General features: G+C 38.3%; 1 protein-coding gene across 1 annotated transcript; it reads right to left on the reverse strand.

The window, feature by feature from the left end:
* Positions 1 to 406: 406 nt before the first annotated feature.
* LOC146652623 (uncharacterized) lies at positions 407 to 1,992 on the reverse strand. The gene is made up of 2 exons (XM_085382018.1): positions 1,950 to 1,992; positions 407 to 1,182 (listed from the first exon to the last, which is right to left on the reverse strand). Exons 1-2 carry the CDS (start codon positions 1,990 to 1,992, stop codon positions 407 to 409), a joined length of 819 nt encoding a protein of 272 aa, XP_085238144.1.
* Between the last annotated feature and the right edge of the window lie 11,433 nt (positions 1,993 to 13,425).

The following is a 13,425-nucleotide window of genomic DNA, read 5'->3' on the forward strand; positions in this document are numbered from 1 at the left end:
TTCTGGGTGGAGTATCTCTCTGTGTTAGCTCCGTCCTGGGCGTTGAGTGTCTGAAGTGCTGAATGCTGGGAGAGGACAAGTGTAAAGCACCTGAAGACAAAAAGACAAAGAGAAAAGCATGAATTCACAGATCACAGAGTTGTTCACTTTACTTTTCTTCTGTTATGTGTTTTTACCTTACCTCTGATCCCTGAGCCACAGGCTATACCTTATGTAAAAACAAGAGACTACAGTCAGTTCACGACATCATTTTAAACCTTTTCTACTTATTTGTGTTGACATTAAGTACGGACTTACCTTTGTCCTGCATGGTGAGCTAGAGCTTGAGAAAAAAATGTTAGTCATTTACAAACACTGCAAAGGCCAACTTAAACATTTAAAGCTTAAAAACAAGTTCTAACATAATCTAGTCAGAGTCGCTGTCATCAAGTGAAAGGTTAAAAGGCCTTTCCCAGAAGCGTCTGACACCAACAGAACCCGAGGATGTTGAAGGGCCATAAAACGTGTCATCACTTACCTTGCACCTCTTTGCACTTACCTCATCAGTGCAGGTGTCGTCTCCGCTTCTCTTTGCTGAGGAGGTGAGAGCTGAGGTTGAAGGAGAAGCTGAGAGAGTAGCGGAAGAAGGAGCAGGAGAGGAAGGAGCTGAGGGAGCAGGGGAGGAAGCAGCTAAGGGAGCAGGAGAGGAAGCAGCTGAGGGAGGAGCAGAGGAAGCAGGAGAAGCTAAAGGATCACCAACCGGGAAGAGTGGGGCGTTGGCCTGGCCGAAAGGCGGCATGGCGAATGGGGCAGCACCTGGAGCAATAGGATGTTGCCAATCGTGCCAAAACGGCTCTGGAGGGAGCTCCTGGATGAGAGGGGAATCAGCTCTCTCATCCATGGTGTCATACCCCGAGTCGTCACTAGGCCAATCGGCCCACTCTTCTGAGTTGTTCCAGTCAGAGGAATTGTCAGTGTCTTCACTCACCTCTTCGACGTCCTCGGGTATGTAGGGAGGGTACTCACCTTCCTCTTCACTGTCATCAGGATCCTGTGCTTCAGGAGAAGAGGGTGAGGATGGGAGAGGGATATACTCACCATACTCACCTTCACTGACACGCTCGGTATCAGAGTCATCCAGGATCCTGATGACCTCTGGAAGGCCTTCTTCTGCAGGACGCTCAACCACGTAGTCGAGACGACCTGTGAGGAAACAAGTTTAAAATAACATTAAGAATGTAATAAACATCAAGTGCTAAAGGAACAGAGCTACATCTGTTAGTTTGAGCAGACGATGAGAGAAAAGCATTTTAGGCTACATTTATGTCAGACTGAATGACACTTCTACTTGTTCATGCAAGCAAAAAACAGCTAAGTCAACTAAGTTCACATCATTAACTGCTATATAATAAGATATAGTAGTGGCATAACATAAGGATACCATTATTACTACTGTACTATGATTACTGTTTTCATATTCTTTTTTATATTCATTTATTTTTGTTATTTTTTATTATCATGTTTTGTAGCAGGGGAAAAGTTATAGTTTATTTCAATAAAGCCTTTGATCCAAGAAGAACAGGATGTTAGGAAGGGACCGGGATCTGGTGTGTTTACACCTGTGTGTTCTGACGTCATGACATGCTGAAGATGCTGTTACCACAGAGACTGATTTTGGGGCATTTTACAAATTTTAGTCCGTTAAGCTATTTTTAACCAAATCATTAAAAAAGTGTCAAATTTGAAGCCTTCAAATCAAAGTAACACCTTTTTTTTCAAATTCATACACCAGTCGTTAATAATTTCTACACCTCTCCCGGAAAATTTAAAGCATACAAACAATTTACGGGGAAAAATCTTGGAATAAGCATATTTTGATAACATTAAAACTTGATATTCACACTGGAACTTATTAAATTATTACAGTCATTTAGTAGCTCTTAAAATAACTGAAGAAATGTTAAAAGTACCTGCAGCGAAGTCCAGGGGGCTGTCGAGTCCACGACGAGCCATCTTCAGGCTTTGCTGTATGAAAAACAAGTACAAACAATCCAAAGATGAAGTACTTGTTGTGGCGAGCAAGTCAAATCCGCTTTCAGTAAATATTTTCCCGAAAACTTAACTTTCCACAGGCTGAGGTTGGAGCAGGTCAAAACAAGTCCAATAGCAAGTGTAAAGGGACGAATGGAACCTTGTGCAGCATTTATATACCCTCCGCAGGCCATGGTTACGGTTGCCAACATTTTTCTTTTAAAAGCTAACAATAACTTAGCGTTCTCGCTACTCACTATGCTGTTAAACAGCTATATGTTAGCAATGACAACATTTAACAATGCTAGCCGTGCTGATTAGCCTTAGGATTGCTTGAGGTTGTTTCCAGCTCTAGTGGTCATAAGCGAACTTAGTTCTGTGCCAGCTTTTAGCACGAAAATCAATCTTGTAAAGCTCACTATTAAACTGACAAAGCCTTAGAGCCTAGAAACTATGATACTTACAACTGTGCTATGTTTGTCTCATAGCATATAGCAAGACACCATAACTGACCTTTGACCTCTTCTCAAGATTAGATAATGCTATATAGAGCTATTTTAACACTATGTTTCTTACTGCCATTGTTTGACAACATATAAGCATAAAGGAAATGATATATGGAGATTCTAAATATCAGGTTATTATGACTTTATTATAAACTTTACAGTAACAGTTCAGAACTATTAAGCAAGCTTAGTTTTGGAAAAATCCCATTTGTGATCAAAACTTTTTACTTCATATTTATTACTGGTTTAAATCTTACCTGTCCAGCCAAAGTTTTTCTGTTAGATTGGGGGAAACATCGTCCTCAGAAGCCTCACTTTCTTGTGGGGTCCTCAAGGAGTCCAATCTTGGTCCAGTTCTCTTTTCTATTTATATGCTCCCCATGGGTTCAATTTTTTGAAAAACATGGGATCTCATTCCATTGCTATGCAGACGACTCACAGATTTACCTGCCACTGAAACGTGAATCTGTGAGTCGTCTGAAGGGTTTGCTAGATTGTTTGGAGGATGTTGAGGATGGCATGGATGGCTTTTAACTTCCTTAACCTAAATGAACAGAAAACAGAGGTGATTGTGTTTGGTCCCTGTGACCGCTGTGACTTTGGCCCTTTAGGAATTCATAATAATAATAATAAAAACCTTTGCAAGGAACCTAGGAGTGTTTTTTTTTACTCTAATCTAATGTTTGATAAACAGATTAATGCTGCCTTTGCTGTAACTGCTCCTAAGCTCCCTTCACGTCAGGACTTCCCCAACATTGGACACTTTTAACTGACCATTCATCCTCCTCTTTCTCTCATTTTTTACATTCATCAGGTCCTCAGAGTACTCGTTCCATCTTCCCAACACACTCTTTTCACTGTTTAGCACATTTCCATCTTTATCCATCTTACTCCACAAATAGTCTTTTCCTTCGGGGCCGACAAACTGACAACTTTCAACATAATCCATTTGATTTCCAGCTTCAAACTCGTGATAATGACGGACACTGTCTTCACCCTGAAACAGCATTCATGAAATCTTCCTTCAAGATTACAACTACTTGATTTACAGTGGAGTGAAAAAGTCTTTGGCTTCTTCCTTATTTCCTTTTTTTGTATGTTTTTCACATGTGAAAGTTTCAGATCAATAAACAAATTTAAATATGAGGCTATTTAAAAAAAACAAACATCAATCATCCAAACAATTTATTCAAAAAATGGAATTTTGAAACAAGTGAGCTGTAAATACAAAATTGCAGTTGCACTAAAACACATTTTTGCATTGTCCAACTTTCTTATCTCTCGTCTGCTCTCACAGTGAGTCACACACATTTGTATTTACAGAGCACACTTTGACAAGTAGTCTAAACTCTGGGTGAAGTGTGTGATCACACCGAGTCCCAGCTGGTTTGAGGAGCAGACTGAGTCTCTGCAGGGTTTAAACTGGGTCCCTGGAAAACAGACACAGTCCAGTTATATCTGGATGAAAACTGTCTCTGTGAAGGCAGTTTTGTTTTTGTTAACACTCCCTCAGAGAGGGACAGCTGGTTCATGTTTATTTAATCCCATTATCCAAAGACACTTCTACATCATCATCCACAGTTATGGGTCAGTTTTAATTTAATATTGGATTATTGAGATTTGTACTTACTGTGGTTTCATCCATCTGAGTTTTGTTCCCTAAAATGAGAGAAGAAAGTCAATTTCAGTTTCGTTTTAAAATTCAAAATCATTCAATCTTAAATGTACCTTTATGTCTTGTCCTTATATTGACTGTTGCAGCAGTTATTAAAAGCGCTGCTAATCCCACAGAGACAACAATGAACCTCAAAGAAACAAAAAAATCTGTCAAACACAAAAAATGTGATTATTAAAATTATTTGGTTGCAGTTTTCTGTTCTGTGTAAATTCCTTTCTTTTAAAAATGTAACAGCATTTTATTAATAAATGTGCAAATTTCTGTGATATGATTTGTATTTAAAAGTATTTATATACAAAGTTAAAGTGAGTTTTCATTTGCATATCATTTCAAAAGCTCAAATAAATTTAAAATAAACAGATATTTATGCAACCAGCTTAATCTTCAGTCCTGCTTTTGAAGGACTCTTCATTGTTGGGGTTGTTTCTGATTTTGTGCTTATTTCAGTTTTTCTGGCTGGATTCTTTGTTGTTTTTGTGTCACCTGAATAAATGAAAAAGTAAAAGCACAAAAGTTTTTCATGTTTCTCATCTGATGTAAACATGAGAAACAATATTCTACTTTCACACTTGAAATATTTAAGTAAATGTTTGATGTGATTTTACTTATATTACAGTTTTTGCCCACTGCTTGAACACATTTTGCAAAACTTTGCTCATTGTGCCAAAACCCTAAACACAAGTACACATGACACAACACTGGGAAATATACCATTCACATCTGTGCCAAATTGGAACTCTACTCCCAAAACCTAAACTCTGCTGTCAAAACCTAACATTCCTTTGTCAAAATGTAACTCTGTTGACAAAATGACACATACCTGCACCATATGCAAACACTCACAGATCAGGGGGAGCACACTAGTCTGCTGTACATAAAACACTGCAGTCCTTGATTCCCATTGTTTATTCAGAAGGCACATTTACAGGAGACACATTTCCAAACAACCATAAACGCAAATAGACCTACTCAATACTGTACATTGCAGTACCATGAATACAGGTACAGCAAATAAAACAACAACAACACAATAGTACTGCAATAGAAAAAACACTATACTGTAAACACAAAAAACCATGACAATTGTGCATAAGTGGGCTCATGGATCCCGCCGTCTGTTGGGGTCTGGCCACAGGACCTCATCAACATCGCAAGCAATGTCCTCTCCCGCTAGGCACCGGGGTAAATATCCTCTTGCTCTCCCTCCATCCATGCTTGCAAAGTTCTTGGAATGGCTACGCTGAGGGCTTTTTGTAGTTGGCTAATTGGTGTTCGGTTTTGCAAGTAGGTGCCTTCAGGTGTGTATTTGAGTGGTTGCAATTACCCGATGTGTTTTGTATTTTGGATACATGTGTTTTCCGAATGGCACCCTGAGATTTCATTTTGTGAGCGAAGTGTCTTATGTATGAAATAGAGTGTAGCATGCAGGACCATGTGTGTTGCATGAGGGAGTAGGTGTGTTGCATAATTGGTACTGGGGTGCAAAGCAGCGCTTTTGTTTAAGGTAGGGGTACATGTGTTTGAGGTATGGTAACACCAGCTTCACGTTGTGTTACTTTAGTCTAAGCATGGGTTTATAGTGTTCAAGCAACGGGCAAAAACTGTATTGTCTGTTTGTCTCTGTTTGTCTCTGTTTCCCCTGCGAAAGACTGGCGACCTCTCTGGGTTGTACCCCTCCTCTCGCCCTATGATAGCTGGGATAGGCTCCAGCTCCTCTGTGACCCTGGTAAAGATAAGCGGAAGATAATAAATATATGGAGTATGTTGATGTGGTGGAGGAGGTACAAGTATCTGGGCATCCACATCTGGCCATTTTCTCTAACAGGCTGATTCAGTTCCACTGTCACAAAGACTGAAACAAAAAGCATTTCATACCCCACATGTGATCACCTTCTATTATAAGCTACAACAACAATAATAATAATAATCATCATCATCATCATCATCATCTCATCATTGTTGTCCATGTATCTTCTCGTCTTCACTGCGTAGGCAGATCCTGAAGTTTCCTACGCTACCATCAGCTACACCAAAACCACGAATACAGTTTTTTTTAATTGGTTTGGCGCAGTTTTCACAAGCAACTGGTACATTTTCAAAACTCTTAGTACTTATATCACAACAGATCATCAAAAGTGCACCTTTTTCAAACATTTCAGCATATTTTCAATTGTGTTAGTACAATACACATAATGACAAAATATCATTTTCACTACACAAAATAAGTGTTTCATCTAAATAAATGTTTCGTTCACAGTTACTGCCTTTCATAATGTTGTCACTATAAAATTTTTGATTTGCATCTCTTATCATTCAGTTTACAGTTTTTTCTGAATGCTTAAACCCTAACTGTGATTCCTGTAGCACAATCTCTAAAACTATTCAGACTTATAGCAAAACCACTCACTGAGTGTGCAAAACTAAAAGCACAAAAACTGCTTTGCACTCAGTTTGCAATTTTGTAACACACACTTTGCAAAACTGTAGGCACAACTCACTGCACAACACTCAATTACCAAATTTCCAACACACTCCTAGCAAAGTATACACATGTATGGCTATCATTAACACTAATTTGCCAACTGTCTGGCACACTTTCACATGTCAAAACTTTCTTAGATAATTAGTTCACTTTGCAATCAGCCTAAGCACTATAATACAGGTAAGCTGTGTGTGTGGAGTACAATGGAGGGAGCAGAAAGAGTGAGAAGTAGAGGAGGCCGAGGAAGAGGACGTGGAGGTGAAGAAGTAGGATGAAGAGGACGACAAGGACAAGAAGGAGCAAGAGGAAGACGAGGAGGGGGGAGAGGAAGATGAGGGGGGGGGGGGGGGGAGAGGAAGGGTAGGAAGAGTAAGAAATAGAATTGTAGAGCTACAATAGTGGACCATGTAATCAACTATGGAATGACCCTGAGGGTAGCTGGCCAACGGGTCCAGCCTAACTCGAGCCGCTACACTGTAGCAAGTACCATAAGGACATCTTGAAATGAGAATCGGTTAGTACAGTCACTTCGCACAAAGATTTGTAGCACTGCCATATGCCAATGAGAAACACACCAATACCATTGATGTAAAAATACTGAAATTGTTACTTTACAGAATTGCTAGATGACCAGATGCTGGGGCAGAGGAAGCATGTTCACTGCAGACCAAGTAACCCATATAGTCATTATGGCGATTGCAAATAATCCTATACTTGGAAATAAACACTTGTGTTTGTTTTGATGTGTTTGAATAAACACCAGTACTTGAAGTTTGGATTCCTCTATGCTTATGGATCTATGACAGAAGTATGAGCTCAAACTGACATAGCCTACCTTGTGCACAGAGAAAGCAAAAGCCAGATGTGTTTTGTATTCATACCATCAGTGTGCAGTTGGCGCATTGTGTGCTTAGTAGATGATGGCTTGTGTGTACTGTTTGATACGGAAACACCATTTTTACGAAGGTGTGAAGAGTTAATCTAGCTGTGTTTGCTTTTGCAAGAGAACTACAATTTTTGATTATTAGGTGACAGGTTTTCTTATTTGTGTGAAGAGTTTTGCAAAATTAGCCAATAGTTACAAAAAATGTGCTTAAGCAATCGGAAAAAACTGTAATACATTTTTCTGTCATTTAATTCAACCGATCTTAATGTTTAATCAATGAATCATTCATTATGTCCATGGATTTTCAACTTGACTGATTGTTGTCTGGTCATTTGTAAGTTCCTTTTAAGAGGAACAATGTCCAGGTGAAACAACTGCGTTCAGAATATATTCAGGTACAACACTAAACTGGCATGCAATTACTGTAACAGAGGGTGATGGAGCTGGACGCTGCTGTGAATCATCACAAGTATATTTTTGTTGATGAGGCCGCTTTCAATCTAGCAAAAACTAGACACAGAGGACGTAACCTTATTGGGCTACCATCCACGTCCCTGGACAACGTGGGGGGAACATCTCATGTGTGCAGCTATATCTGAAGATGGTGTGGTAGGCTGTAGACCAGTTCTAGGGTCATACAACACTGAACACCTGATTATTTTTTTTTTAAATGAACTGGAGCAGGCCTGTCAGGGAGAAGACATCGTCTATGTTGTTGTGTGGGACAATGTCAGCTTCCACCATGCACAGCTGGTTCAGGAATGGTTTCAAACACACCATATTCCCCTTTCCTCAACCCAATTGAGAAATTCTTCTCTACATGGTGGTGGAAGGTGTATGATCGCCATCCCCATGAGCATGTCTCCCTTCTTCAAGCCATGTGTGGAGCTTGTGGTGATATAACTGCTGAGCAATGTCAAGCCTGGATTCGTCTTGCCAGGAGATTTTTCCCACGGTGCCTGAACAACGAAGACATCCACTGGGATGTTGATGAAAACTTATGGCCCAATGTTAATGACCGGCTTGATTAATTGTATAAAAGTGATAAAAAATAAAATAAAAAATATATTGTGCTTATGTAAATGACTTGTTGTTTTTTCTCCCTTTTTCGTGTGTGTGTGTGTAAATGTGTATATATATATATATTTTTTATTTTTTTTATTTTTTATTTTTTTTGTTATGCCTGAACATAAGTGTAATACTTGCTGTGTAAAGTTTTACAGTTCAGTTACACTCATTCATCACCAAGGACAATTTGAAACGCTTACCTTGTATTATTTGCTCCTGAATGAAATGATTGGTAAAAGTACTACGTTGAAAAAAGATCTTACTGTTTTGTTTGGGTGAGTAAAGCAAATGTTCTCAGTATATATCACAATGATCATATGTTCTGCAACAATGATTAAGTGGAATGAAAATATGTGCAAATACAATGAACTCATGACATCAGATTTGAAAGAATGACTAGTGGTGTTACAAATGTGATCAAATGTGAGTTTTGTACTGAGAGATTTGAAAATGCACACTTTAGTTGTGAAAATAGTACCAAACCAATTAAAAAAAACTGTAAAGTTCAGGTAAGGTTTTGTCTTTGTGTATTATTTATTTATTTACTATATTTATATTTATGTATTTATTTACTCAGTAACATCAGTAACGAGAGCTCACAGAGAGCACAACCCTCTCTGAAGGTCAAGGGCTATACATCAGCTATTACACCATGCAGAGTTTTTATGGATTGTTTATGCTGATGTGAGCATAGTTAACTGAGTCCTCCTGCAGCAATCATGTGAGTAACTACAAAACATTTGATGGGCGACTTGTTAACTGCAAAACAGAACTTCATAGAAGTTGGTGGAGAGGCTGAGCATGGGCAAACAAAGAATATTTGATCCACAATTTCTTTGAAAGTAAAAATAATGTACTGAACACAGAAGCATGTGATCTCTAAGCGCCCTTCCACTACTTCCATCGAACCGCTTATCCACTTCAGGGTCACAGTGTTATGTCACTTTTCCAGGTTCGTGGTGATGATGAAGGTGATGCAGTGACCTACAGCACTGTGAAGGCTCATTCCTCTTCTGCTGCAGCCACTGCTGATCCCAGCAGCCTCTACTCTACTCTCAGTTTCCCAGTCACATAGTTCAAGTTAACAAAAAGGACTCGCATTTAAGTTAAAGACTAATTTTGTGTTTGCATGCAACAGATTGATAGCGACGTGCTAATTATCATAAACTATTAGATAGATACCATTATTATAACAAACATTTGGTTTCAAATCCAGAAGCACGTCTTTATATCCTCCATTAAAACTATATAAATAAATGTAAATAGAAACTTTATTTTCTTTATGAAATCAGACCAGTGTGTTTCCAGAATGTGATCACTGGAGGGCAACTTACATGTGACAAATAAAGTTCTGATTGATTGATTGAAGTGTGAATATCTAAATGTACCCACATAAGCCTTGTAAAGATATTAAAGATATAGTTATACATTTATATTTTACAAAAACATTTCCGCTAACATTTGTACATTATTAACATATTTGCAACTTAACAACAAAAAGTTGTTCCTGTCCAGCAGAAGACATGTGGAGGTTGAAATGTCATTTAAACCCTGCTTACACTTGCTGTTCACTTTAATTTAGCTTCAGTTTTTTATTTCCTGTTTTACTTTGAAGTTTACTTTTCTTTCATGTCTCGCATTAGTCCTACTTTTTATTCTGTTATTTCTCAATCTGCCCATATTGTCTTCATCTGTGTTTATCCTAAACCTCAACTAGTCCTCGATGTATATAAAGTCCTGTCCTCCTTTATCTTTCCCTGATCATTTGTTGGATCTTGTGATTCGGGTTTCTTCTTTAAGTTTTGTTTAGTTCCTTCCACATTCAGTTCTCAATTTTGTTTTCATTACATTTTAATTTGAGCAATTTTTAAGTCTGCTGTTTTCCATTTTATTTCTGCACATAAATAAACATTCATATTTGTAAACCATTTCTTTATTAATATTATTTTTTATTACAAAGTTATACTACTAATCTCTTCTCACTATTACAACTAGCATGAAAACCACCTGACGTTCTGTAAGTCTCTGTTATCCCAATAGAAAAGCTCTGATACGTATAAGAATTTTCTCAAAGAACTTCTAAATACCCTCTTGGTTTTACAGCTTGACTTGATGAGCAATAACACTGTGATGGAAAATGTCTTTATTCTATGTATTCATAACATATTTTAACAATAGAAGAATATAAGGGGCACCTTTGGGGGTGGGAGGTATGCCCCCCACACCTCCACCAGTGATGGCCAGAAAGGGCACCTTTTGCACGTACGAGGACGCACACATGCACACTGATGCACGCGCGTTCGCTCATCCGAAAAAGCGGCACTTCCGGGCCACGCGGTCCCCACTGCGCACGCTCTATGGCCTCCATATTAATGATCAATGATAACTGAAGAGGAAGCTTGAACCCTGGCTCTGGACATTTTCATGACAGTGGCAGTGCAGACATCTGCATGTTTTTTTCCATCATAAAGACTGTGATATGAAGCATCATCAAAATGTCACTTCAGTAATGCTGCTGAGAGAAAGAAGTGTTCACTCGTGTTTTTTAATAGGTGACTTAAAACACCAAACTCTAATTTCAGGGGTTTATTTTAAGTTTAAAGAATATAACAGCTGGTAAGACAGCTGGTTTAGTCACTGTGAATGTTAAAGGAGATTTGTTAAACCATTGCTTAATGGCCCGTTAAGCAATGGTTTAACAAATTTGCAGTGCAAGTCACTCTTTACTAACACATTGTAGATCAGTTTATCTACAATGACACATGATTTTTGAAGTTTTGTGTGTGAGGGTTTAGTCTCTCACACCTTACCCTTTCCTCCCCAGTATCACAACAGTATGACTCCAAAGTACGGTTCAGTAAACAAACAAGGACTCTAAAGTCAGAACAGAAAGATGCAGTTGGAAGATAATTGATTGTGTTTTTATGACGTGTAGTAAACTATACCCCTCTTCTTCTTCTATGTTGTTGTTCTTGTGTGTGTGTATACATTAGTCATACTTACAAAAAACATTAAGCCTCTTCCCCCACCCTCAAAGACAGACAAAAAAAGGTTTTTGCACGTACCACTTTTCCACGACACCACACAGCCAGCCTGAATGCATTTTAGATGCATCCTGAAGCGAAATCAGTTTAGTTGCAAAACTCATTGACAAACCAATGGCCATTTTTTTCAATTTCCATTAGTCTAACTACAATACTGAAGATATAAACCTTTGTGGATCCTTGAGCTGTTAAATGAGCTTTGAAGTATTAAAATAATTTACATAGTGAGAAACTTGTTCTTAATCAAGTGGCCAATTTAGACATGACCTTTGCCAGTACTGAGTCAGGATGAGCTCACAACCAATCATCCGTAACTACAACGACAAGATCCAAACAAGACATTAAATTATGTTACTAAAAATTCTGAAATAATTTGTGGGTATTAAATGAAATCAACCACAAAGAGAAACATCCTTTTTCATTATTTATTTCTCCACATGACACAGAAGTCGTTCAACACTTTACAAACATCCGTTTGGATTTTGATTTTAAAAAAAGTTTGTCAACAGTATAAGAAATTACTGATAGTTACGGAGATTACCCCAAAACCATCAAAGACTGTGCTCTGAGGATATTTGTGCGTTTCCACTTGCAGTTAATGCAACACATTTGAAGAAAGGGAAACAACCATTTCATACAACCAAGGATGTCACGACTCTGAAACAGACTGAAATCATGATACAAACATGTGCAGTAAGTCGTATCGTACCATTATACTCATGTAGAGCTGGAATGATGAAGGTTTTCCGGTAACCTAGAAATATATTAGACACTTAGTTTTGCTTTTGCTCATTTTAAAACAAAATATCAATCGGATTGTTTGGTGTAGTAAAAATATTTTTTTCTCTATTTTGTTAGAAATTTTCTTTTGAAAAACCTCGAGGCGTAAACCACCATTGCTGGTTTTCAGAGGACTGTGCCAACCCAAACAAACATCTGATGAAGCTGGTCCAGTAAATTGGTCTAAACGTAAAAATGCATTCAGGATTTATCTTCTTTGACATCCTCATTGGTCCCTTTAAACATCATTAATCAGATGCAGCAGCTGCAAATTATATATATGTAAAAGAGACATCGATAGCAGCACCCACTTCCTATTTCTTCCCTTTGCTCCTCTGCTCCTCGATTTGGCTCATCGATGCACAAACACTGATCATCTCTTAACCATTTCAAACAAGACAGATTCTGGTTCTATATTTTAATTATGTTAATGGTTTTAAGACATGTAAAAATAAAGGAATCTTGAAATACAGCAGGAAAGAAAACAAGTAAACATTTGTGTGACTGGAGAAAAAAAAAAAAAGTTCTGTGTTACAGCAGCATGTTATAAACTTTAACTCCGTATTAAATCTAGTATTTAAACCTACTTGCACCCCTCGGGGGCAGGAAATGAGAAATGTATAGATTTCAGAAAAGATACATTTTTGTTTCTCTGACAGTTTGTAGGACAAAGAAGCAGCACACTGTCACAATCAGCAGGGCTGATTGTGTGTAGAGTGAAGGGTGGACCCAAATGCAGACGGAAACAAAAGGCAAAATGCAAGGCTAACAATAAACTAAACTGGGTGAGCTAAATTAACTTAAAAACCTACAACAGGAACATGGACTTGACGCGAGGAGACTTGACGCAACTTCTTGGCTTGCAAACAAAGCAGACGATCTGACAATGACACACTGAAAACACAGGACTTAAATACACAGGAGGTGATTAGGGGAAGTGGGAACACATGGAGGAACAGCTGACTGACATG

This window comes from Rhamphochromis longiceps, linkage group LG15 (genome assembly GCF_057381845.1).
Source record: "Rhamphochromis longiceps isolate RC_006_pf linkage group LG15, R_longiceps_female_GT1.1, whole genome shotgun sequence".
Lineage (NCBI taxonomy): Eukaryota > Metazoa > Chordata > Actinopteri > Cichliformes > Cichlidae > Rhamphochromis > Rhamphochromis longiceps.